At 40.8% G+C, this 23,460-nt stretch overlaps 1 protein-coding gene across 2 annotated transcripts in view; it reads right to left on the bottom strand.

Moving 5' to 3' along the window:
• Positions 1 to 20,957, bottom strand: part of IL1RL1 (interleukin 1 receptor like 1) — a 29,056-nt gene extending 8,099 nt beyond the window's left edge. The window contains exons 1-9 of one of the 2 annotated variants that reach the window (XM_052774049.1): positions 20,320 to 20,956; positions 15,775 to 15,870; positions 14,840 to 14,910; positions 12,377 to 12,578; positions 11,912 to 12,080; positions 11,662 to 11,824; positions 9,006 to 9,074; positions 6,986 to 7,118; positions 6,734 to 6,891 (exon numbers count right to left, since the gene is read on the bottom strand). In XM_052774049.1, coding sequence (XP_052630009.1) covers positions 6,734 to 6,891; positions 6,986 to 7,118; positions 9,006 to 9,074; positions 11,662 to 11,824; positions 11,912 to 12,080; positions 12,377 to 12,578; positions 14,840 to 14,906 — 961 coding nt within the window. In that variant the 5' untranslated portion in view covers positions 14,907 to 14,910; positions 15,775 to 15,870; positions 20,320 to 20,956. Of the gene's footprint in view, positions 1 to 6,733; positions 6,892 to 6,985; positions 7,119 to 9,005; positions 9,075 to 11,661; positions 11,825 to 11,911; positions 12,081 to 12,376; positions 12,579 to 14,839; positions 14,911 to 15,774; positions 15,871 to 20,319 lie in introns of both variants that reach the window. The other variant, XM_052774050.1, reaches the window with a different exon arrangement.
• Positions 20,958 to 23,460: the final 2,503 nt, after the last annotated feature.

Raw genomic sequence — 23,460 nt, 5'->3', positions numbered from 1 at the left:
TCATTTTGTACTCTCTCCAAACTAGAAAGATAGAAGCTTAATCCAGACTGTTACAACCACAAAGCTGAAGAAGACACTTTTGACCTATGTCCTGGGTATATTGAATTCACCCAGGATTCAGTATTGAAAACACTATGAATCCCAGGTAACCAAGTTTGAAATTAAAATATCAAAGGCTTTTTACAGCAGTTACACAAAGAGAATTCTTTATTCCATTGGAGGGAAGATTAATGGCAATTGTCTCATGGTAGAAAACTGCTCCTAAGCAAATGAAAGACACCTGAATATACTCCACTTGGTTTTAACACATAGACTCAGAGCAGTTCCACATACATGTTTTTCTCTGACAACTAAACCCATTAAGAGGTTTCCATTCGCAGTCCATCTACTTTACCTAATTATTCCTTCCCAGCATGACAACTTGTCATCCTATAGTTGTAATAATATAACCACTTTGGGGACTTTTCTGTGATTCACATCACTGAAATTATTTGGATTAAAAAATATACCTCCAGGAGTGTTGAACTGGGAGATAGACTTTTACCCCCACAGAAATGCACATGAAAATGTCCAGATTGTGCATCACATCTGCATAAAACGGCCCATCTATTTTTGTTTTACTATGATATAGCAAAAATAATTGCCAGATGCAATGCCCTGGCTTGGAATACCACTAGAAGCATGTATCCCTTCAGTGTTACAACGAGATTTGCGGTATGCTGCAATTTTGGAATTATCTTAGCTGAGGAAAGAAACATTCCTTTAAATGTTGACCACATATAAATTTAAACACAAGCTTTCTGGCAATACAAACATGGAGGTCAGCTCTGGCATCCTCACTGTAAAGACCCTTCACAGCATCTCAACCCATGGAGGGCGATTATATGTACTGGTAGCAACTCCACCCAGCCAAGCCTTGCGCATTCAGAGCAGGGATCAGACGTTTGGGGCTTTTCCTCCCTCTGCCTGCAAAACACACACAGGACACATGGCAGCAGCAGGCGGCCATTCTCTGGTGCTGGAGGAGGTGCATCTTACAGCAGGCTGAGGAGCCAGTCTCAATGTCCTCTGCAGAAGAGGCAGCAAGACAGATTGGAAAATGCTGCAGATTGTATGCAGCCAGTAAGTATGCTACTAGGTGAAGGCACTGACCACCACCAAGGAGCAATTTCAGAGCTTTTGCTTGGACTTCACACTAGGTGAGTAAAATAAGATAAAATATTTAGCAGTGAAGAGGTTCTTATATTGAAATTTACAGGTTCCCTGGCATCTCCAGGAGATGTTGAATAAGGCAGTGTATTGAGTAGTATTTACAGAGGCAACCTAAAAATATTAGTGCCTGAGAAATTCCACTGAAAAGGTATATAAAAAAAGAGTTCACAAGTACATTTACCCTTTCCTCGGGTAGGATGTGAGGTAAATTTGACATGATTTTCACATTCTCCCTGTTTCTTTCTTTGTCATTTAAAGGGAGAAAGAAACATCAGGCATGCAATGAAGCATAGCTCATCAGAACTAGGAGATTTGGGAAACCACCTTCCAGTAAGATTGAAGTAGGCAAGAAAACAACCAGTTTCTTTTATAGTGACGTTTGGCCACTTCGTAGTTTTAACAGTGTCACATGATGCCCATGAAGGAACTTTGTCCTTGTGGACCCCTTCAAATATTATGATTTGATCCATTTTCCTGGTCAATACACACACACATGGAGACAAAATTAGGAAACCTCTTCCACTAGCTGGTGAGGATGACCCAAGCATCAGAGATTGCCACTATCTGTTATTGCTTCATTTGTTGATAGTGTGCTTGCCACAACATTATAAATACTGTTGTAATGCATTGAGTAAGTATCTGTAAAACATCTAGAGAAGAAACAGGTTCCAACAACAACTTCTGCAATTATGAACCTAAAAATGCTGTTTACATTTAGTTTTACACTGGTTCGACCAAGGCTGGAAAAGAAGTGATAAATTTCCTGTGCTTATACAGCTTGTAGTGCATCAGACAAGAACCACACAGGGGTCTTCCTGGAACTGCAGGTTCAGTTCTCAGTAAGGCTGACTCAGCCTCTCGTTTCTCTGGAATAAATCAGCTATCTTCAGCACAACGGGGGCAAGGGCCAGAAGCCATTTTTGGAGGCCCTGAACAAGGTTGAACAGATCCTGTTGTTCCATTTGACTTTACTGCATCATTTAGTGGCAGAGAGTTCATGAGAAGACTGTCTTGTAATACTATTTATTTATGTTCAAGAGCCATGGGAATACAGAACTACCAGCTCACAAGAAACAATATTGGAGAGGCCAGAGAAAACAAGTCAGAAAGCAACATTTGAAGGATTTCCTGACAAACTCCGGAAGAACAGCAGTATTTTTGTAACTTTTCTGGCTTCTAAGGTAGACACACTTCCAGACAGTTAAGGCAGAGATCTGGGTTTGGAATTCCTGTCCACATCCGTCTACCAAAGATGAGCCAAAAGGTTAGGTTTGGCATTAAATATCTTTGAGGAAGAACAGAGCTGATGTTCTGGGCTGAACTTTATCTCTGCTCTAAATGACTGGAATTTCTGGCATTTTCCAGAGAAGGGGGTTCACACCAGAAAGATTTGTGGTCCTCTGGGCTTTTTATACTTGTGAATGAGAATGGAGGAATGCTCAGGGAGAAATAAGATGATGCTTCTGGGTCACACACATGAAAAGCCACCTCCAGTTATTTAATGAGCCCTGAATCAAGATGAGGAACTAAAAGCCAGTAGCAGCTTATATATTAATAAAAAGGGAAGGACTTGGAAGGTATTCAGACAGCCTGTGTATTCTCTAGCAGACAGGTTAAAGGGGATGCTGAAAGGATGTTCCTGTCCTGACCCAGCTCTGCTGGTAGAAGGAGTTAACACAAAAGTGTTTCTCCGATTATTTGTCATTGCCTCTGTCTCAGGAGCTGACAGCTCTCCTCTCTCTGCCGGCAGAGCTACTTTTGGGAGCATTGATCCACTGCAGATATCGATGACCTGAACTGGCGTGAACAGTGTAGCCGATTAGTTTTCTCGTTCTTGAGAGGTGGCATCTTCCAGCATGAGAGATACCAAGCAGCTGTGGAGGACAACTGGGAGTAGTCTGGCAGGCAGAGCTGCTGTCTCTTGCCAGGTGCCCAGTGATACTAGCTACATCTTTGTCACGAAAGGTGGAAGAAAAGGGAATTAACAGTTGTCGCAAATTCCTTAGCCTTACAATAACCAGAGGCACACCACACAACAAGTTATGCAGATGATCTCAGAGCACATGAGAGGACATGTCTTGTGGCAGAGAGGGAACGTAAAATCTGGGATGATCACCATCTCTGGAATTAAAAAGGGACATATAGGACTGAAATATCTGGAGGAAATGAGACAGCCTATATTTTCTGTAAAGAGGTATTATGAGACATGAAGACTGTGTTTATGAACAAGTGTTCGTGAAGGAGTCAGAAGATAGCAAACAGCTTCAGTCAAAATGGGCAGAGAAAGGATGGGAAATAGCGTGGAAGAATGGGTTCCATATTGACTGGGGGTGATGAAAGTCTAGGCAGGGGCTGGATGGGGAAAAAAAATGGAGAAAAATCTTCCTCAGCAGGAGGAGAAGCAACCTCCGAATGCAGCAGCAGCAGCTGAACAATGCAGGGACATTAGCACCTCCTAATGGAGGCAAGACCATAGCTGCAGAGACTGTCAAAATTCATAGCCAAATCCTCATTAAATTCTTCTGTTAAAACAAAGAATTTGCCTGATTTCTCTGTGTCTAAAAGACATAGCATGCGTAGTCTGGATACCTCCACACCAAAGAAGCTGACTGCGCTGCGTTGCTCCCGAAAACTGAGGTACATAGGTTATGTAGCTCATTTCTAAAGAGTGGATAGGCTTCTTTTGGCAGTAATTATTTCCTATTTAAAAAGATAAGTGAAAAGACACTTGGGACAGACACTTTTCACAACACAGCACTTTTCTTCACACACATATGTGAACACATACATGTATGCACAGCATCTATCCTAAGCTGGAAAATATACTTTTTTCCCTGTAAAATGTCAAGCAGGTTTGCCAATGACATCTGTTCCTGCCAGTATTAAGGGAGTATTTTTGTTTTCCATGGAGACAAAACTAAACATCTCTCACCACTCCTGACTGTGAAGGAAACTCCTCTGTTTCTCATCACTCCTCTCTGGCAATTTTTTATTCTTATGTGGATTACAATTGTTATGAAAGCAAATTGTTAGGGTTAATTATAATGATATTGCTAACAGTGAACTAGGACTTAAAAGTATTTGATTGTGACTCAGAAAAATAGATTTAATTCCTGGTTCCCACAGAAAATTTCCATGTGGTGAGCCAAATCATTCGTTTAGCAGGTTTTTGAAGACAGAGACTATTGCTGCAAGACTGAACAGGTACTAATGCAGAGGAGGTCTAAGGCAATTGCTTACAGCATCTTTGCTTCCTCCCTTAATCTGTCACCTGTGCTGCTAAACACTATTTATCTAGTTCATTAAATGCCCCCAAAATGGACTAATTTGAGTAGTAAATGGCACAACACCTATTCATTTCTTACTTCCTATCACAGATCTGTGCTACAAATAATGATAATGTAAGCCATATTGACTGTCCTGAAAAAAAAAAATAAATCAGAAAACAGAGCAGGAACTTGTGTAAAAAGAACATTAACAGGATAGTAGCGGGCAGACACAAGTTGTGCTGTGGGAAACACTAAGGAACAATCAAATATTTAAAAAAAAAACCCCACAACTGTTTTTCCCATTAAAAATAAACAAACGAACAAAACACAAAAAGAAGGAGAGTACACATTTTTATTACACAGTTACAACGTGACAGGCATGAGCAAACCCTACAGCATTTTTATGATACTCAGAGGCAAGCTGTCATTGTTTTAGCATAAATATCGCTCAGCTGTGTGAGGAGTGAGTGAAGAAAACTAAAGCAGAGCACAACCATTTCTGGACATAGCATTGCTTACACCAACAGTGCTGAGGAGCAGAAGCAGGCATCTTGACAATAGCAGCAACAAGGAGAAGGGGACAGATATCCACACAAAACAGGCAGCAGCAAAGGGGGGGTCACAGTCAAGAGCTTTCATGAACATTTACTGAAGACCTATGGATAAAAAACAAAATAAGATTTGTCTACAACAGAAATCAGATTCAATGATTGATGAATACAGAATATAAAATATACTCTTTCCTTCATCTAGTTCATAATATGGGGCCAATAAAAGACTTGTATTGCCTGAACTAGAGCAAGCAGGAACTGTTACTCCGTTTCCTTCCCTCTCATTGCAAGTACGCTCCCACACTCAGATACTTCAGCGCAGAGCTGATGTGCTTCCAGCTTCCTGACTGATGCTATGCTCACACTCGGTAATATCCAACCAAAACATCTCCTGCCACCTTCCTCTGGGGGGAATTGGTGCTATCCTGCTGGATGATGCCCCATCCTCTGTTATAATTCACCTACTTCCCTTCTAGTCTAGGCTATGGCAAGGAAATATGTCTATGCTTTGAAGCCATGATTCTGTAGGAAGTTATGAACGGTCAAGAATACTGCAGGACATGGAGCTGTGCACACCCAGTGATCACAATACCCTTGATTTTACTCTTCCCACCATTCTCTTATAGAAAACTAATCCCTGGTAAAGGCCTTGGGACTTCTTCTCAAGGTCCTTGGTGGTTCAGCATATCTGAAGGGATAAGAAAGGAAAACATTGACCACAGCTTCTTGTTGTGCCTTCACAGACACAATAGCGTTTTCTGCCGTAAGAATCTAACTCAGTGGTGCTGGCAACAGTGCTTAGGGATCTGGCTATCCCTATAAAAAAAAAATTCCCATAAAAGCTAAAGACCATCCCAGTCCCCACCATTTACTGCCCTGGATTTTCCTTCTCCGGCAGAAATTACTAGAACCATGAATTTAAAAACAAAACGAAGGGAAAGCCTTCAATGTGTTACTCGCACCTCTGTGTGGCACACAGTAAACACAGTGGCTCTCAGAGGGAGAGACGATAAAGCCAGACATCGCAGAAGTTAGTCACACCATTTAACATTCAGTCAAAAAACAAGGCACTGCAGCGGATGGGGTATGGGAGGGAAGGCAAGCAAACTGGCAAACTGGCAGCAGAAACTCTTGGGTTTAAAGTTAGCCTATTTTCTGCCATGGTTCCACACCAGATACAACAGTTTGATTCTCAAAAGAAGACGAATCTCTGCTCCTCACAACACATTGTAACACTGATGACCAAAGGAGAGGTCAGTTCCTTGCCTGGCTCTCTCATCTGCAGAGGTTCCTCCATAGCCTGAGTATTTTGTAGAGCAGACTGCACTATACCAGTGTGCTTCAAATCCAAGTGCACTGCCTGCCGTCAAGGCAAGGGGAATCTGTCACCGAGCAGAAATATCCTAGAAAGAGGATATTCTTATCACAGGGCTGATACAGTCGTGCTCTGCATATTTAACCTCTCGCTGATACCATTCGAGTAATGCCCCCTCCACCCCCCAGCAGAATTTACCCCAAGGACTTTCATGACCTCATGAAGCCAAGAGAATTTTGCCACTGGCTTGAATACGTAGGGAGGAAGCAGGCTGGTTTTTCTTCCTACTAACAGAAACTTTCTTACTAACAGAAACAAATAATAAAATCACCAACATATTTCAAACTGAGTGCAAAGGGTAAGAAAACAAAACGAAAAAATCCTACCCTCACTTTGTGCTTTAAGTTTTAACATCACCGTGGCTTTTGTGTTCTGCATTTCGTTCACCGCTACACACGTGAAATTTGCCTGCAGATCCTCCTTTTTTATTTCAGTAATATGCAAAGTGGTCTCTCTGTAATATTCTTGCTCACGTCCTTCAAAACTAAGAGAGAGAGAGAAAGAGCTGGTACTGCTGGCTTTAATGTCTAGGAACAGTTTGCATAGAAGAAAGCTTGTTCTGTGTTATATGTACTTACAAATGAGTTTTTTCATGAAATCTTGAAGAATCTAAGTGTTTCGCTGGGATGTTATCTACATCCCATGTGACAACAGCGATCGGCTGTTTCTTAATCCCCAGGCGGGCCTGACATTTCAGAGACAAAGCAGCACCTAATCAAGATACAGAGAGATGTAAATACTCCTCAACGAAAAACAAGTATAATTTTATTTTCCTCATAACATCTCTTTCTACAAATCTTCATACCACCTGTGAGTTTTGTCTTAACAATTTTGATATATTTTTCTGAACTACTCCTGACAAAATGATGACAAAAAGAAATAGTAAAATGAGATTTTTAACAAATTATCTAATACAACACCAAGGATTTCAAAAGGAATTATTTATATTTGTTATGATGAAGGCAATGTAGATTTTACCTGTGATGCTTAACCCATGTAATCAACTGTTGAGGAACATGGAAACTAAATGTTGGTTTACGCACAAATGTACATGGAAATAACATAATTAAATTTCAGTATATATTATTTTGCCGAAGTCTTGTGTGCAGAGTCTTATCTTGGATTTTATTCAAGCTGGACAAAAGTGAAGTAAACCAGTCCAAGCAAAACTAACACAGGAAATTACTTGTTAAGTATTTGTTATTAGGAAATATTTATTCCAAAGAGTCACCATCGCACTGGAAGAAGGTACAATTAAAACACTTTAAATCATTTCCATGTAAATCTGCATCTAAGCAAGGCTTAGATAAGATTAACAAATCTTATAACTTACAACCTGAATTGGTATTAGGGACCATGGAGAAATCCCTTCATTTTTGCAAATAGGAGACAATGGAACCAGTACAGCAAATGGTTTTTACACATAAAGCGAATTTGCTCCGTGCAAGCAGTGCCAGATCACTTATTGTCCCAGAGGGGTGGGCAGAGCCCACAGAGCTCTAGAGACTGACCATCTTCTTAGAGAAAGGTGGTCCTGGAGCACAGATCATCTAATTCTGGGTGACAAAGCAACTGGGGGAAAGAGGCAAAAGGAACGGGACTGTGAGTCAACCCAGCACGTCCCTGAGCCTCGGTGTGTGGCACCTCCGACGGGACCCCGGGCCGCTGCAGTACCTGCTACCAGCCCAGCCTTGCTGGAGGACAGAAGCAGCGGAGCGGTAATTGCGATCCCTTCTCCCAGTGGCCCGGATTGACCCCACCTGCCCTGGGAGACAGGCACCCTGAGCTACCTATTTACGTTTCAGATGGGCTCAGTCGCTTTCCGGAGAGGTCCACCTTTCTCCATTGACTATACAAGAACCCCGGGCAGCTCTCGCTCCTACCACGAGCACCTTGCTCTGAGGCTGCAAGTTCCGCGGGGTGAATCTGAATCACTGAGAACATCTGCGGTCCTAAACGAAAGGGAGACGGGGAGCAAGCTCTGCATCACGGGCTCTCCAACCTCCTATTTCTAAGTTCACTCCCTGGTCCTGTCTTTCAGCCCTCCCGGTATCTTCCAGCCAGCCAGGTCTGCTCAACGCTAGCCAACAGGGACATGAGCCAGGCAGTGCTCCTCAGCCTCAGGGCCAGCGACCATCCCTTGCTCTCCTTCTTCCATCAACGGAGACACAGCCACTGTCTCCACACGGAGACTGCAAGTAACAAGGAGTATCTCTAGTTGCAAGAATAGTCCATCCTTCTCTCTTAGGGGTACCATCGAGCGGTTTCAAGGGATTTGGCTAAAGCCCTCTTTGAAGAGGATGGAAATGGTCACCCCTTCAGCTGAGATGTAATAATTGACCATGTGAGTAATCCTACTCTGTCCCAGTGAGGGTAGAATGGGTTATTTAAATCCCCTTAAATTGCTGCTTAATGCCTAAATAACCCATCAGGTACATCTAATTTCACATCCCTGTGCCTGGGGTCAATTAAATCTGGTAAACATTATGGTGCAAAAACGTAATGAAAAACTCCATCATTAAATCTTCTTGAAGATCCCCATGTTCGCTACGCCATCACAAAATGTTAATTTAGAAATAATTTAAAGTGAGTACTTACCAAGCTCCACTTCTATTATACCTTTATCCTTTGGAAATAAAATTTGAGGAGGCAGAGGTGAGTGTTTTGCTTTAGAAATTAAGGAGGGAAAGAATGCACATATTAGAAAGTTGTGAAAATACATTTTGTAAGGTAATGATTATAATCTGTACTGTTAATATTTTAAGATCCCAAAGCAGAATTGCACATTAACACTACAATAGTGTTTCACATGTCTGTCAGGATCATCTGGTTTTATTCCTACGACCAAATATTTCTGAGGAGTCTGTACCCCTTAATAAAGTATTTCTCCCCATTTATTTAATTTTTACCTTTGTACCTAAAGAGCAAGGAAAAGTTTTAGTTTCTCAAGTACTGTTTTAGCTGCTGAGTGGGCAAAAAAGCAAATGCAGTTATAGGTTTGTGTGTTTTCTCAGTCGCTTATTTTGTTTTTAAAAAGAGATAAAGAGATTCCTTCTGACATTTGAGAAATTACTCATATCCGTGATATGAAATAGCTAATATGTACTTTTATGCAGTACCTGAACTGGGGACCCTCTAGCCCACAGCTGCCTGCCCGTGTTCCCCCCTGTTTCCCCCATCTCTGCAGCCCGACAGCCGAGCACGCCTGGTTCCCAAGACTCTCTCTCTGCTGTCTGCGCACCGCTGCTGCACACAACTGCTTCCCATTACATCAGTCTGCCATGACATTGAGCATCCCGTATCATTACCTTCTAGAAGGAATACTACTTTGTCTTTAACATATTTCTTTTCCGTCCCCACTAATAATTGTTACGGACAGGTCCAAACTACATCCAGCCGCTTGACTTGAATTAGGCATTCAGACCTTTCAGATTTTTTTCCCTTGATGCATTTTTCTTCTTTTCTTGTCTCATACTTCCCACCCCAAACACATTGCTTGCTACCCTTTCCCTCATTAAGTTTTTCCATCTCAAGGCACCTCTGTGAAACCCATAGCCATATTTCCCTAAAAAATCTGCAGGAACTCATTTAACTCTCTGCTTCCCAGGTGGCCAGAAAAGCAATTCTCTTTATCCTAACTGTTTCTAATTTTCATTAGCTGGATCTGGTAAGAAAGAAGTCAGGAGAAGGTCAGTAACTTCCTAGCCAGCTAAGTTCTTAGATGCCAGCACTCAGAGGCAGAAGGTCCTCTTGGTCACTGTGGATCTGCAGGGCAACAGGAATGTACATCATAAGCCAATGTTATCAAAATATAACAGCTCCACTCGTCAGCATACTAATTTTAAGGGCTGATAAAAACTCAAAGAAGTTGTCATTAAGTACTTTGAATTTAGTAAAAACTGGAGCAGACATGACAGACCCAGCTCAGATTTCACAGGTTAAGTTGCAATCCCTTCTTTCTGCAATGATTTCAAAATAAAGTCAGATTAACTTCGAAAGGAAGTAATCTGCCTGGACGTAACAAAGGCTTTTGTAAATTTGGATACCTTTGTGCCAAATAAAACCCAGGAATTTTCATTATAACCCAGACACAACAATATTCCTGACCAGTTAGAGAAGCTTTGATGAAAGCACATTCAAACAAAAATTAAGTGTTAGGCAGAGAAGTGTCATGGAGACCAACAGGGTACTACAGGGAAGAGGGGGGTGAAAGGCACGACACCTCCTAAGCTACTGTACTAGGTCTCGGCTCAAATCTGTCTTCTGTCCAGCTCAGAATAATCAGAACAAACTCTGCTACTGAGATCTGGGCACAGCAGCAAAAACTGGAATCAAGGCTCCTACACTCCAAATCTGCCCACAAGCTGGGTGCCTCCCCACAGCAAAAAGGTCTGACGTCAGTCTGCAAATAACCTTTATATATTTTTGAAAAAAAACCAAAAAAAAACCCCACAACCCAAAGCCAAGCCCACCCTGCAAAAAAAAAAAAAGTCTTTCTGACTATCTTTCTACTGGTCTGATTGCAGAACTGAAGACATGTTTTGAAGTTTTGCAAGTTGATGCAGTCTGGAACTGCTGATTGCTGCATGCTCTTTCCCTGACCACCATCCAAATACAAAGCCTCCCTGAGGACACTGCATCCTAGAGGCACCCCAAAGTCCACACACCTCAGCCATGTTGGCTGTGTTCAAAATAACAGACACAGTAATCACTGAGCTCCACTCATTTTCTCTCTCTCTCTCTCTGTATGGCTCATTTTGTATCCTTCAAGACAAATCTAAAAGTTTTTTCAGCTGTACTATCAAATAAACGCTAGATAATCAAGATGGACCAGAAGGTATTGAGTTGTAGACCATCAACTCATTGGTGATCCAATGATCACCAGATGTTCCTCACTAGCTACAAATTCTTCTCCCCTCGAACAAACAGAAAGCAGAGCTTTGTAGCATCCCACTGAGGAGACCCTTCATTTCAGAAATAAGTGCTACCAGACAGCTCTACCAACCACAGCATGGAACCAGTGTTGTCAGAGACTTTTAGCAAAAAGCTGAACATGACCAGGTCTGAATTTACGCTCATCTTGCTCCATTTGGGTCCCCACCCATAAGATTTACCTAAAAAAAAAATCTAAAGTTTCACTAAGAAGATAAAACGAACTAACAGAAACTCTTTTTAATGTACAAAAGGAGCTTCCTTTGCTTTAAGTAGGCATCAGTCTTTTTTATCTTAGGAAGCTACAAAATGACTGTCTTACCCTTACTTATGAAAATCCTTGTTGCTGATACATTAAACGCATTTCCTTTATGAGTGTAGGTAAATTGACAAGTATAATAACCATCATCCTCCTTTCTTGGGTTGTTAATAAAAATATATTTATCTCCCTTGAAGTATCTCTGTCCCTGAAGAGGTTTACAGTCCTGGAAAAGAAAACTTTCTTTATTTGGCTGCAAATAGCTTCTCACAGTAATCTGATTTACAACTGGCACAATCGGGGTTTTATTTACCTTATACCACTGGATGATAGTAGCATTCTTATAATTGTCAATTGTAGGACAAACAATTTTTCCTCTTCCAGTGTCATTTGGGTAACGAATCTGACTTGGGAAACATACTCCTTGCTTGTATGGATGCACCTGCACACTGATGTTGAACGACTTTGTGCGATTATATGGACTTTAAAAATGGAATAAAGGTATGTCAATGATAGTATCTTTATACAGAATATATTAAATACTTGTAAGAAATGTGAGTCTAGCTTTATAAACATATGGATGATCATTGTAGTTCAGACTCAGGTTGATTTTAATGACCTGTCATAAAAATAACAATTGCAGGATGAAAAGTTACATGAATTAGTGTATAACATGAAAAAAGGGCATCATTTCCACAGATAATAATTAGAATGCATTATTAAGAGATGTATGTTTCTTTCCAGTCTTACATCTTTCACTTTTCAGTGCTGCACTTACAAATGTGTAACACAACTGTAGTTTCCAGAATCCTGTCTACAAGTTGGCAGAAACCAAAGAAATCGCTCTAAGGAAAATACTTGTGATCCTTCTTCTTCTGCAGGAATTATTTTGTTAGTATCTGTGTGATACCAGTTGACTTTCACAGATGAACTCCACTGGGGACATTTTATAACTAAAGCTTCACCTTCCATTGCATCAACTGCAAATAAACAAAAGATAAAAATCTCAGATGAATTAAACCTTAGCCCCACTGAGACAGAGGTCAACTTGGCATTCCTAGATCAGTAGGCCAGTCATGTATGTCCCTCTACCGTCCTTGGGTTTTCAGAGATGATATATAGCAAACTTATTCTCACTAGATTTTTTTTCAAGAATTTTTTTTTTTTACCTTGAATTATGGAGCAGTTTGTTTGCAAAAATAGTAATTAATGTGTGCAACTGAAACAAGCAAACAAAAAAACACACACACACACAGATTCAAACCAGACATACACTAAAAAATATGAGGTTTTGATTAAAAAATAGTGATTTCTTGAAATGAACTTCTTATGCAAATCTCTGCTTGAAATCCCAGTTTTACTCAAAACAGGAATCTAAACACAAAGAAAAGTACTGGCTTTAATGCTGTACTATGAAGTTAGCTTTCCTTACTTCAGTATAATGAATATTCAGTTATACAACAGAGAAGAGCTCTTGTTCTGCCTTTTTAATAAAGAAAAAGGAAATCAATAAATTTCTTTTTTGTTTTCATGGAATAAAAAAGTAGAAGGAGGAAGCCTGTAGATAAGATTATTTAAAAAAAAAAAAAAAAAGGACAAAATCCAGAAGGGTTTCTCTCTGAAGTTCACGAAAATGTAAAAAAAATGAAAGAAATGTAACAGACTGAAAGGAAGAATCTGATGGGAAAGTGAAAAGATGCCAGAAAGGAATAAGAGACAAATAAGAAGCTTAGGAAAACAAACCACACATGCTCACACATAAGAAAAAAAGAGGAATAAGTTGGGAGTAAGACGGTAATTTTTTTTTTTAAGTGAGTGTATTTGTACTTTTGAATATGGAAACTGGTCCAGAGAAACTTGAATTGAGCAATTTTGACAGATATTTAAGTGCCCAGCAACCTGAATAGTGAACTGGCTGCTGAAAACAGAAATGTTAGTCTGAAAGTTAAATTGCATTTTGGAGAAGAGAAAGATGAGAAAATAAGCAAGGATGGAGACTGGACAAAGATGAAGATTGGCAGAGGAGCTACAGTAGACAAGGGAGCATGGAAATGAGGGTAGGTAACCAAACAGCTAACCAAAATAGAGAATATCTATTAAAAATGACACATTGTGGGAGTATTGCCACCACCTGGCTTTAAATGCATAGATGCACATGTGCGGTAGTGAGTCTCTCTGCATGGTGAACACTTGGCTTCTGCTCTGGTTCTTTCTTAAGAAGTGGTTCATCTCCATGGACATGACATGTCTTATCACTTACTAATTCAGGCACCTCAATTAGCCACATCAGGTATGAGTACCCCCAACCCCCTCGCTTCAACAGCATCCCACCCAAGAGCCTTGCAAAGCCAGTGGGACCTATCGGGGTGTCAGGGAAGGTGGCATTGCCCCACCAAAGGAGGAACACATTGGAAATACAGCTTTCTTCAGGGAAAAAATAGAGGAGAGGGAACACACAGAAAATGGGAGGCCTCATCTAAACTCAATGACATCAGTGTAAATTATCTTGGCAAATTCTTCAGCAGAATTTGGCCTCTTGATACATCTAATTCGTTTGAAACTTAGCATTCATATTGTAAAACTGAGAATATGGGGAAATATTTAAAGATCATATCTTACGATGTTTTTCAGACAAATAAGCAGCTCAGCTGGAGACTAGAACTACATGAGTGCCATGTAACGCTGTGTCACTGGTCAGCACTGGTCAGCATTATACAGCTGAGTCAGCAGAGCTGACCCATCAGAAAGAGCTCACTGTTTTGAGTATCCCCTATGTGCAGAGAAATGTTATTGTTACATTGCACTTGTGGGTTAGCACCCCCAAAACCAGGACATTAAAAAGCATTTTTAATGAGCAAAGCACCCAGTAACATCCCTGGTTCGGCAGGGTGCGTACGCATACGCCCTGTCCGGTGCAATTTAAGCATGGTCTTGGAGACTTTGCCCAGCTGGGGCCTGGAACACCAGCTACTCTCAAATCCCTTCAAAAAGACCCTTTTCTTTCTGCTTGCAGAGATGCCAAGGAGCAGAAGTAGAACCTGGACTTGATGTCACAGAAATGGACAGTACTCAGTGCATTTTAATAAGCAGAGAAAACACAAAAAGCTGGTTTTTAAGCTGTGATTTGTGGCTTGAGGTAAACTAGCTACTTTTAGGTTTAAAAAAATGACCAATTTGGGAACAGCCCACACATTTCCACAGAATAAACCTCATCAGAAAATATTTTTAAAATGTGACTTACATGTTTCAGATGTCATAGAAACCGAGAGGAAGGTAGATAGGAAGACCAAATGTACATACCCCATCATATTTCTAAAACAAAAAGAAAAACATTGATCTCTCAGAATATACTCTGACTGCATCGGTTATACTATTGCCATGGTACTGATGTACATCTACTAACAGATAACGGTATCACGCAGTGATAAAGTGCATCATGCGAGCTGCTCTGTACAGAGTGTGCGTGCGTGTGTAGCAGTGGTTTTGCAGCTTTGAGATGATGCTCTTTGTTCTATAATCAATGCAATAGTTGATGTGCCACTGAAACTACTTTTATGACTTAGTTTAATGGGGTGCAGGAATTACTCTGCCATGGTGGGCCTCAGGCAGAAGACTCTTTTTGCTTGGTTGCTTTTTTTTTTAAGGAAGCTAAATGTATGTTGGCATTCTCTTCATAGTCAAGTGCAGAAAAATTATACCTTGATTTAAAAAAGGATTGATCCTGGATCTGAAAATATATACCCTCTCTTTGAATTAAGCTTACATCCAATCATCTGTTTAGGTGCATAACACCTTTCTGGCTTTCTGCAGAAGTGGAGGTATCTTCAGTGGCAGCTTCTCTAGGTAAGTGTTTAGCAGTAAAAAAAAAAGTGAGTGCCATCAGCAATGCTAACCTGAAGGGGAACCGAAGAAATGGACTGGAAAGGTAGGTAAAAGAACATATATTATACTCGGTAACAGCAGTAGGGCAGATCCCATGCCTCGCTGATGTTTTCATTTGTGTCTAATTGAAATGTACCTGCTGTAATTCACACCTCGCGGCGTGGCTCAGGCACTCTCCAGCAAACCCCTTTATTAAAGAAACTGGCTATTTGTCTGTGAACATTAAATTGACCTAATCTAGGAAAATCTCAGGAGACAGCAGGCATGCAATCCAGCTGTAAGCATGCTACTTACCATTGATAAACCCTTCGCTTGAACGCTGTCCTTCACTGCAGATCACAGAGCGGTGGGTTCTACTATCCTGTATGAAGAAGAAGCGGTCCCATGGTACTACAGATGGCAGATAAGTTTTCAAGAGAAATCACATTAGAAAAGAATTATAATTTATCTTGCAGATAGTGAGCACAAGAGGAGTAGTGAAAAATAGGCAAGAAATGTACAGGCAGGGTAAGTACTGTCGCCACCCTTACTGCAAGGAATTTTTATTTCAGTGCCAAAGATTTCCAGACTAAACATTGACAGACCTTATCAAGACCTACATTTTTGGCAAGTTCTGAAATTCAGACTAAGCTCGATTTTGAGCTCTTAGAAATGTCATCAGCTTTGTATTGACATGGAAAGTTTCTTCTTTTAGAAGGTTTAATAACATCCAGAGGCTTATTCTTAAACTCTTAAAAATAATAACAAAAGTTATTGTTAGAAGAGAAAAGCATGAGAATTTTAGTGTAGGTATTTTGCAGGGATACTCAGAAATCACAGAAAAGACGAGGTTTAGACCGAAAAAGCAGCATCCTAGCATTAATGTCATGGCAAGGCTGATGCCATGCTTTGTACGGGAAGCAAGTGACCAGCCAGGAGCTCCTAGAAACAATGTGCGTGCGGAGCTGCTCGCTTTTGTTAGAGATGGAGAAAAGCACAACGTACAAGCACATGCACTCTATTGACTTCTTTAATTTTAGGGAAATCTTAGGCCAGGTTAATAGTTTTTTAGAAGGTACTTTTCAGCGCAACAAACTTCAGGAGTTTTGCCCTGGAAGGGATGAATAAGCTGGCCCAGAAGAGGGTTCAGGAGTGACCTGGGACAGACAGGGTAGGCCCTCAGGGAAGAGTGATATGGAGCAAAACAGCACACAACAAAATTCACAGCATCAACACAGCAAAGCATTTCTCTTTGATCATCCTTTAGACCAGAAGGCTTGTTCCTAGAACTTATTTGACACTACCAGGGAGCAAACTACATTGGCAGGTGGGAATGGGGAGCTGAGTTTCACATAGCCTGATTATTAGAGGCCTGGATCCAATTCAGGACCTAAACAGATTTGTATTTGCCAGCAACTCTGTTGGCTTCATTCATCAGGTCTACTTCAACCACAGTTGAAAAATGATATGGGAACTCACGGCTCCATATTGTCCTGAGAAAGAAAAGGGAGGTGCAAATGCCCTGCACATATTTGGAAAGCAGTTGACTATTCAGCTGATAGGAGCAACGTTTGATAGATTCATGGTGTCTCCATCTCCTGAACAGCACATCAGGAGCAAGCGATGAAAAGTTTCTCTGGCATACTGCAGCGAGCACCTCATTTCCACAATCCATGAGACATCTACCCGTTCCGTTTCTGCCTCTCTGGGTAAAATCGAAACATTGCCATCTAGATCTAATCTTTCTGAGAACTGATTTTGCTTGACTTGGTTTCACTGAGCCTTGTTATGATAGATGTCTGCTCTAAACCACCACCTCATTTTCTGCACTAATTTCTAGTAACTCTAGTTAACTGTCTTATCACTATCTGTTACTATACCTAATCTTATTGTCTCAAATCAGATTTGGTTAGCCTATGTCTTGTTTTTTCTCACAGAAATGACTTTTTCACTTGCAGCTCACAAGAGCCATTATTGATCATTCCCAATAATTCACCATCTCCATATACTTGTGACTTTGCTACTGAGCATTGGCTTATGCAGAGGAGACCTTTTCTTCCTAAGACGTCCTTCTGTCCAGCCAGGCAGCCAGTTTTGCAAGCTGACTTTAAACTAGTTGGTACCCACATACATTTGGAATGTCTCGCTTGTTCTGGAGAGGGACTGACTGACACGTCTGGGACTGCAGCAGGGCATATACATAGTCAGAACTAACGATGTAGCGAGGGAAAATGAACCCCTCCAAAGGGTATTTATGCAGCCTTCCAGAGCACTGTGCCATCAGATGCTGAATGCCTACAGCATTCATGCAAAATACATGTATGTGTATACACATAAGCAAACATCCTATGCAAAGCACTAGCTGCAGCAGGGCTAGTTCATACAAGATAAATCTGTCAACTGAGTCTCCACAGTGGAGTCTCGAAACGGACCCTAAGAATCAGCTAAGTGAAGAACTCTAACCTGAATAACAAATAGAATTTAATATCATTAGATTATTTGAGTAATTAAATAGACATAAAAAATATTCAGAATATTCCTTCTCTGCTGGGAGCCTTTTCCCTCCAAGTGTTTGGTTCTCTTCCACAAACTTATTTGCCCCCAAGGAGGTATACCAGCAGTTACACTAACTGTCCTACTACTTTTTACAGCTATTTTGTTTAAGCAAGCAGATACTTCAGCAAGAGGACAAAAAGTAAAAGATTGATTTTTAAAGGAAATTCACTTTCATAGACTAGATTTGGAGACTGTCAGAAATTAGATTCTTTCTCATTTGATATTTTATTTGTATGTGGCTATTTTGTATTTGGCCACAACTGATACCACTATTGGAGACACTGGTGAGTCCCTTATTGCCAGTGCTATTGCAGCCCTAGAAATGGAAGGCTGGTGATTAACAAAAAGTTGCAAGGAGCTGTGCTTTCTCCATTTTTGAGATACAGCTTTGTCCAGGAATGGAGATAGCCAATTACTTGCCCTCACCAACTCTTCTAACAAGTGCCGGAATGATCCAGAAGTAAGAAATTTGTATTTGCCTATCATCGTACTTGCCAGTTGTTGTATTTAGCCTTCTGTTTCTTGAAAAAGCATGTCTTCATGAGACCTTATGCATACTGGGCTACCAGCCTATACCAAAACAGTGCAAAATAGTTGTGCTGAAAAGACAGATTCTCCCCACCTCAATTTGATGATTGCTTTACTGATTTTCCCCCCATTTTTAAGTTGCTGTGTATTGGCAGCAGTTTAAGTAGAGTTCAGGGTTTGTGTGTGTGAATATGTGCAATATATGTGGCTCTAATTAAAGAGGAATGTTCCCTGAAAATAAAAAGAGCTCAGGCAATTAAAAGAACAATATATTTCTGTTTGCATTTTCCAAAGTCAGCAGCAAACTGCCAAATTACCTCAATAAAAACCGAGGCAGAGGCTGCAGTTCTGGACAGCAAATAGCAACAGAAGGACTGGTTCACTAGTGCCTTACAGTTTGTGGCATTACTCTGTGCAAAACAAGATTAAAGCATTCACACACCTGTGATACTTAGGTCAAATAAAAAGGGTATTATGAGGCACAAGACAAAGGCACTGAGACACCTCACGTCCCACAATCAAAAGGAAGAAGTCCCTGTAGCTCGAAGCACAGAGAGATAAAGGCCATAATTTCTGGAAATAGTTATGAGTTTTCTTTCTGCTTTTGCAGATTTATTTAGAACTTATGTTTTATTACATTTGTCCGAAGTAAAACCTGCATAACAGATTTTTGGGTCCTTGGTATACCATAAATTTGGATTGCTAATATACAGTGGGAAAAAGATAAGGAGACATTTTCCATAAATCTCTCTCTTCCTAGAGTTCACAATAACTGCATATTATGAGCTTAAGTCTAAGGTCTGTGAAGGAAAGCTTCAGTCTGATGCTGAAAAGCACTAGATCCAAATACAGAGATTTGGGATAACTACCTGAATATGTCAAAACCTGGACCCTAATAATCCAATATCAAAGGAAGATGAAAGAACTGGGAACCCCCTACGGAAGCACGGAAGCAGTAGTCTACAGGGCTTAACTCCTTGCTTCTCCAAAGGCAACTGTGTTTGTTAGTAACATATTTGTGATTTTTTTCCAAAATTGTATTTGGCAAAAAACTGTTTGTAGTACTGTTTATATAAGTGAACAAACATTATAAAAGTACCATACATTGCATACTAACAAAACTTGGAAATGTTATTGCAATTTCTACTTTAAAAAGCTTAACAGACTTTACAACATAAACATACCGTGAAATAGCAGTTGTGTGAGATTTGTTTACTAAGACATAGAATTCATTCATTCACCTTTTGAAAGTTATTTTCAGTCTTTTAGCAAACCAGAAAACCCATTCTGACTGAAAATGGGGTATTAAAATAGCAACAATAACACTGAACTTATTCCACAACTAGCACTCACAATAATTAACACCTACACTAGTTCCAGCTATAAGTGTAAAATTTAGGAATTTCAATATTCAGGTATGGAAATGCTAGAATTTATATACACACTATTCTTACGAAACATTTTGAAGCAAGAAAGGACATAAATATACTAAACTCTGAAAAATCCATTGCACAGTAAATATTTTCTGTGTCTTTGAATAATTAGTAAAAATAACTGCCAGAAAACTGAGGGCAAATCCATTTCTAAATACACTTCATTATAAGGTAAATCATTATGCTGGTCCAAAAATTATTTGTCTATCACATAAGCATATCCTCTATTTTAATCTAATATTTTTTCTTGAGATAAAGAAGCACAGAAGCGAACTGAAATAAACTTTCTTATAAAATACTTCAGTTATTTTTGGTTAAATGATAATATAGAAATTTGACCTACCATCTGGAAAATTCAGAAAGCAGAGAAGTGGCTTGCTCTCTGTGGCTGGGTCCTTTGCACCGATTTCTCTGCTGTGGCTTGTACCCGATATTTCTGGGAACTCTTTTTAACTGGCTTGTACAATTCATATCCGTCGGAGCAAGATATACAACCTCATTTTGAGACACCTCCCACGGAACAGAGCAGAACATGCAAATTACTGTAGTAACCTTAAGTACCTATCAGAGATGACATCTCATCGTTCCAATTAATCATCAGACATCTTTTACCAATAGCATAGGTTTCCCATTAATCACAAATTACTCCATTTTAGCGTGATTATACTGCAATAAATCTGCTGGCTGGTTACTAGCTTTCTCACACACCCGGGGAGAACAGAGAAGGGACGCTCAGCCAACAGAGGGTGCTTTGAAACAGATTTTGTTCGAAAACAAGTGACAGCTTTGCCTGGTCTAGTCTGGCAGCAGCTCCCGGAGAACAGCTCTGAAAGTCCCTGCAGCACCAGGAACAGTTTTTAGTGAAGGAAACTGCTTCACTGAAGCTAAACTGATAACAGAAGGCTGCTGAGAAACCAGTTGTCTGCACCGGCAGCTAAATTAAGTCTCTGAGGGAAAGAAGGCTGGAGAGGCAGGGCAGTTCCATGGGAGATCCAGAAGCAACTCTGGGAGAGCAAGAGGGAGAGGGAGAAGTCACCACAGCGGTGGGCATGACCCGGTGTGCAGTGACCGACGAGAGCAGGGATTCGGGAGACCGTATGGGCCACTGAATGCCAGAAAGACATTTTTAGGGAGCGCTGTTCAAGACTGCTGAGCAGCCTTCTGAGCATCAGCACTAAACCTGGACCCATCAGAGGTCCCAGACTATCCCCTTCTTGTGCAGCAGCCAGTCTAAAGGGGCAATTTCAGCACCAAATCCGCCAAATTCCGGGGGACGAATCAGCATGTACATCTTAGCAGAATAACCCCTAAAGACATTTTGAGAATCAACTGTTCATTCTTTCTTTAACCAAACAAGAAGATTTTATACTATTGTCCTGGTTTCAGCTGGGATAGAGTTAACTGTCTTCCTAGTAGCTGGTACAGTGCTGTGTTTTGAGTTCAGTATGAGAAGAATGTTGGTAACACTGATGTTTTCAGTTGTTGCTACGTAATGTTTAGTCTAAAGTCAAGGATTTTTCAGCTTCTCATGCCCAGCCAGCGAGAAAGCTGGAGGGGCACAAGAAGTTGGGAGGGGACACAGCCAGAACAGCTGACCCAAACTGGCCAAAGGGGTATTCCATACCATGGGACGTCCCATCTAGTATAGGAACTGGGAAGGGGGGGTGGGGAATCACCGCTCGGGGACTGGCTGGGTGTCGGTCGGTGGGTGGTGAGCAATTGCACTGCGCATCATTTGTACATTCCAATACTTTCATTACTACTGTTGTCATTTTATTAGTGTTATCATTATCATTATTAGTTTCTTCTTTTCTGTTCTATTAAACCGTTCTTATCTCAACCCATGGGTTTTGCTTCTTTTCCCGATTTTCTCCCCCATCCCACTGGGTGGGGGGGAGTGAGTGAGCGGCTGCATGGTGTTTAGTTGCTGGCTGGGGTTAAACCACGACAACTATGGTCGTTCAAATTCTTATTTTTCCCTGGCAGAGTTATGAATACTACTTATCACTTGCAGCGTTCTGGGACTCTGCTGTCAGCATGCAGCAACTCCACATCAATACACAAAGAAGTAGCAATTATAAGCCAGATTGCAAAAATCTTACTGATGTCACACCCATGCTTTCCCCAGTTCTTGGTCTAGCAGTGGTCTGGGGGTTGCACTTCCCGTATGACACAGAAAATGCAAAAAAGAGCTAAAAAACCCCAAACCTGCAACAGTGATATCTCACAATGCTTTGGTCAGCCGGTCGGGGTCAGCTCAGATCCCCACCTTGAAAAGCTCACGAACCACTCCCTGCTTAGGTTTCTGCAGTTTCATTGGAATCGAGGTCTTCCTCATTCCCTGATGCCAGAGACTCAGGCAAAAAGTCTGGATTAACCATCTGCATTCAGTGGTAGATTCAGCATCCTCTCACCATGACATGTCAGGTTACTCTAGGGAAAGGTTAAATATATTCAGGTCAAGCTAACTTCCATTGCCTGGATACAGAATAAGTTCTTCTATCATAAAGTCCACTGAAACTTAGATCAGAGATGCTCATTATGTTGTCTGTACCTCAGAAGAGGTTTTCATCCCATGGTCTGTTCCCCATGCCCAGGTTGTTCCCAGATCATGATGCAGGTGGGTAACTGAGCTCCTGGCTAAAGGGGACAGTTGCCAGCTGAGCAAAAGCCATTCTGCAGCTTTCATAAGGTACTACAATCAATGTTGAATGCTTCGTAACTTTTGACCCAGTTTCTAAAAAAAAAATCCGGTTTGATAAGTATATGGAAAAATGTGCTTACAGAAATATGTCAATAAATTTGTTTGAGGAGTTAGATGTGTCATGCTCCCTTGGCAGCCTCTATGCATAGCACTTCAGCAAGCAAGAGAATCATCTGTTCTCCAAGCAAAGAGGTCAAGAAGTAATGGGCTTAAACTGAAGCAGGGAATAATTAGGCAAGACAGCAGGAAAAATCTTTTAACAGGAAAGGTAGTGAAGCACTGGAAGAGTTTGCTGGGACCCTAGTGGAGCTGCCACTAGGCATTAGACCTTAAAGAAAAATCTGATATTGGCATCAAGATGCTGTAGTTGGCCCCACAGGTCCATACCAGCACTAGGAGTCAATGGCCCAGAGACTCAGCTGTCTGTGACTCAATGGCTGGTTTTGGTGCAGCATGGCTGTATGAACTTAACTCAGTTGTGTTGGCAAAATTACTCCTGAGCTGTGAAAAGTATGCAAGTTAAAGCCATGGTAGATACAAAAAGTGAAAAAACAGATAGAATTAAGTTACTGAGATCATGAGAGTTAGGAGTTCAAGCATTCAAGAGCAAAAACAATGACACGAAAAAAGATAAAATCCTGAGATAAAAAGCAGAGATAGGAAAACAGCAACTCGGCAACATCAGGGTTCACTCTGCTCCAAGAAACAGTGCTTAGCCTCGCAGCCTATTAGCCCTGTCTGTCTAATACCTACCTCTATTAGCTAGGAAATAATTGCTGT

Source organism: Harpia harpyja, chromosome 22 (assembly GCF_026419915.1).
Source record: "Harpia harpyja isolate bHarHar1 chromosome 22, bHarHar1 primary haplotype, whole genome shotgun sequence".
Taxonomy (NCBI): Eukaryota; Metazoa; Chordata; class Aves; order Accipitriformes; family Accipitridae; genus Harpia; species Harpia harpyja.
The sequence above is the reverse complement of the archived record's forward strand: the minus strand, read 5'-3'. Positions and strand labels throughout refer to the sequence as shown.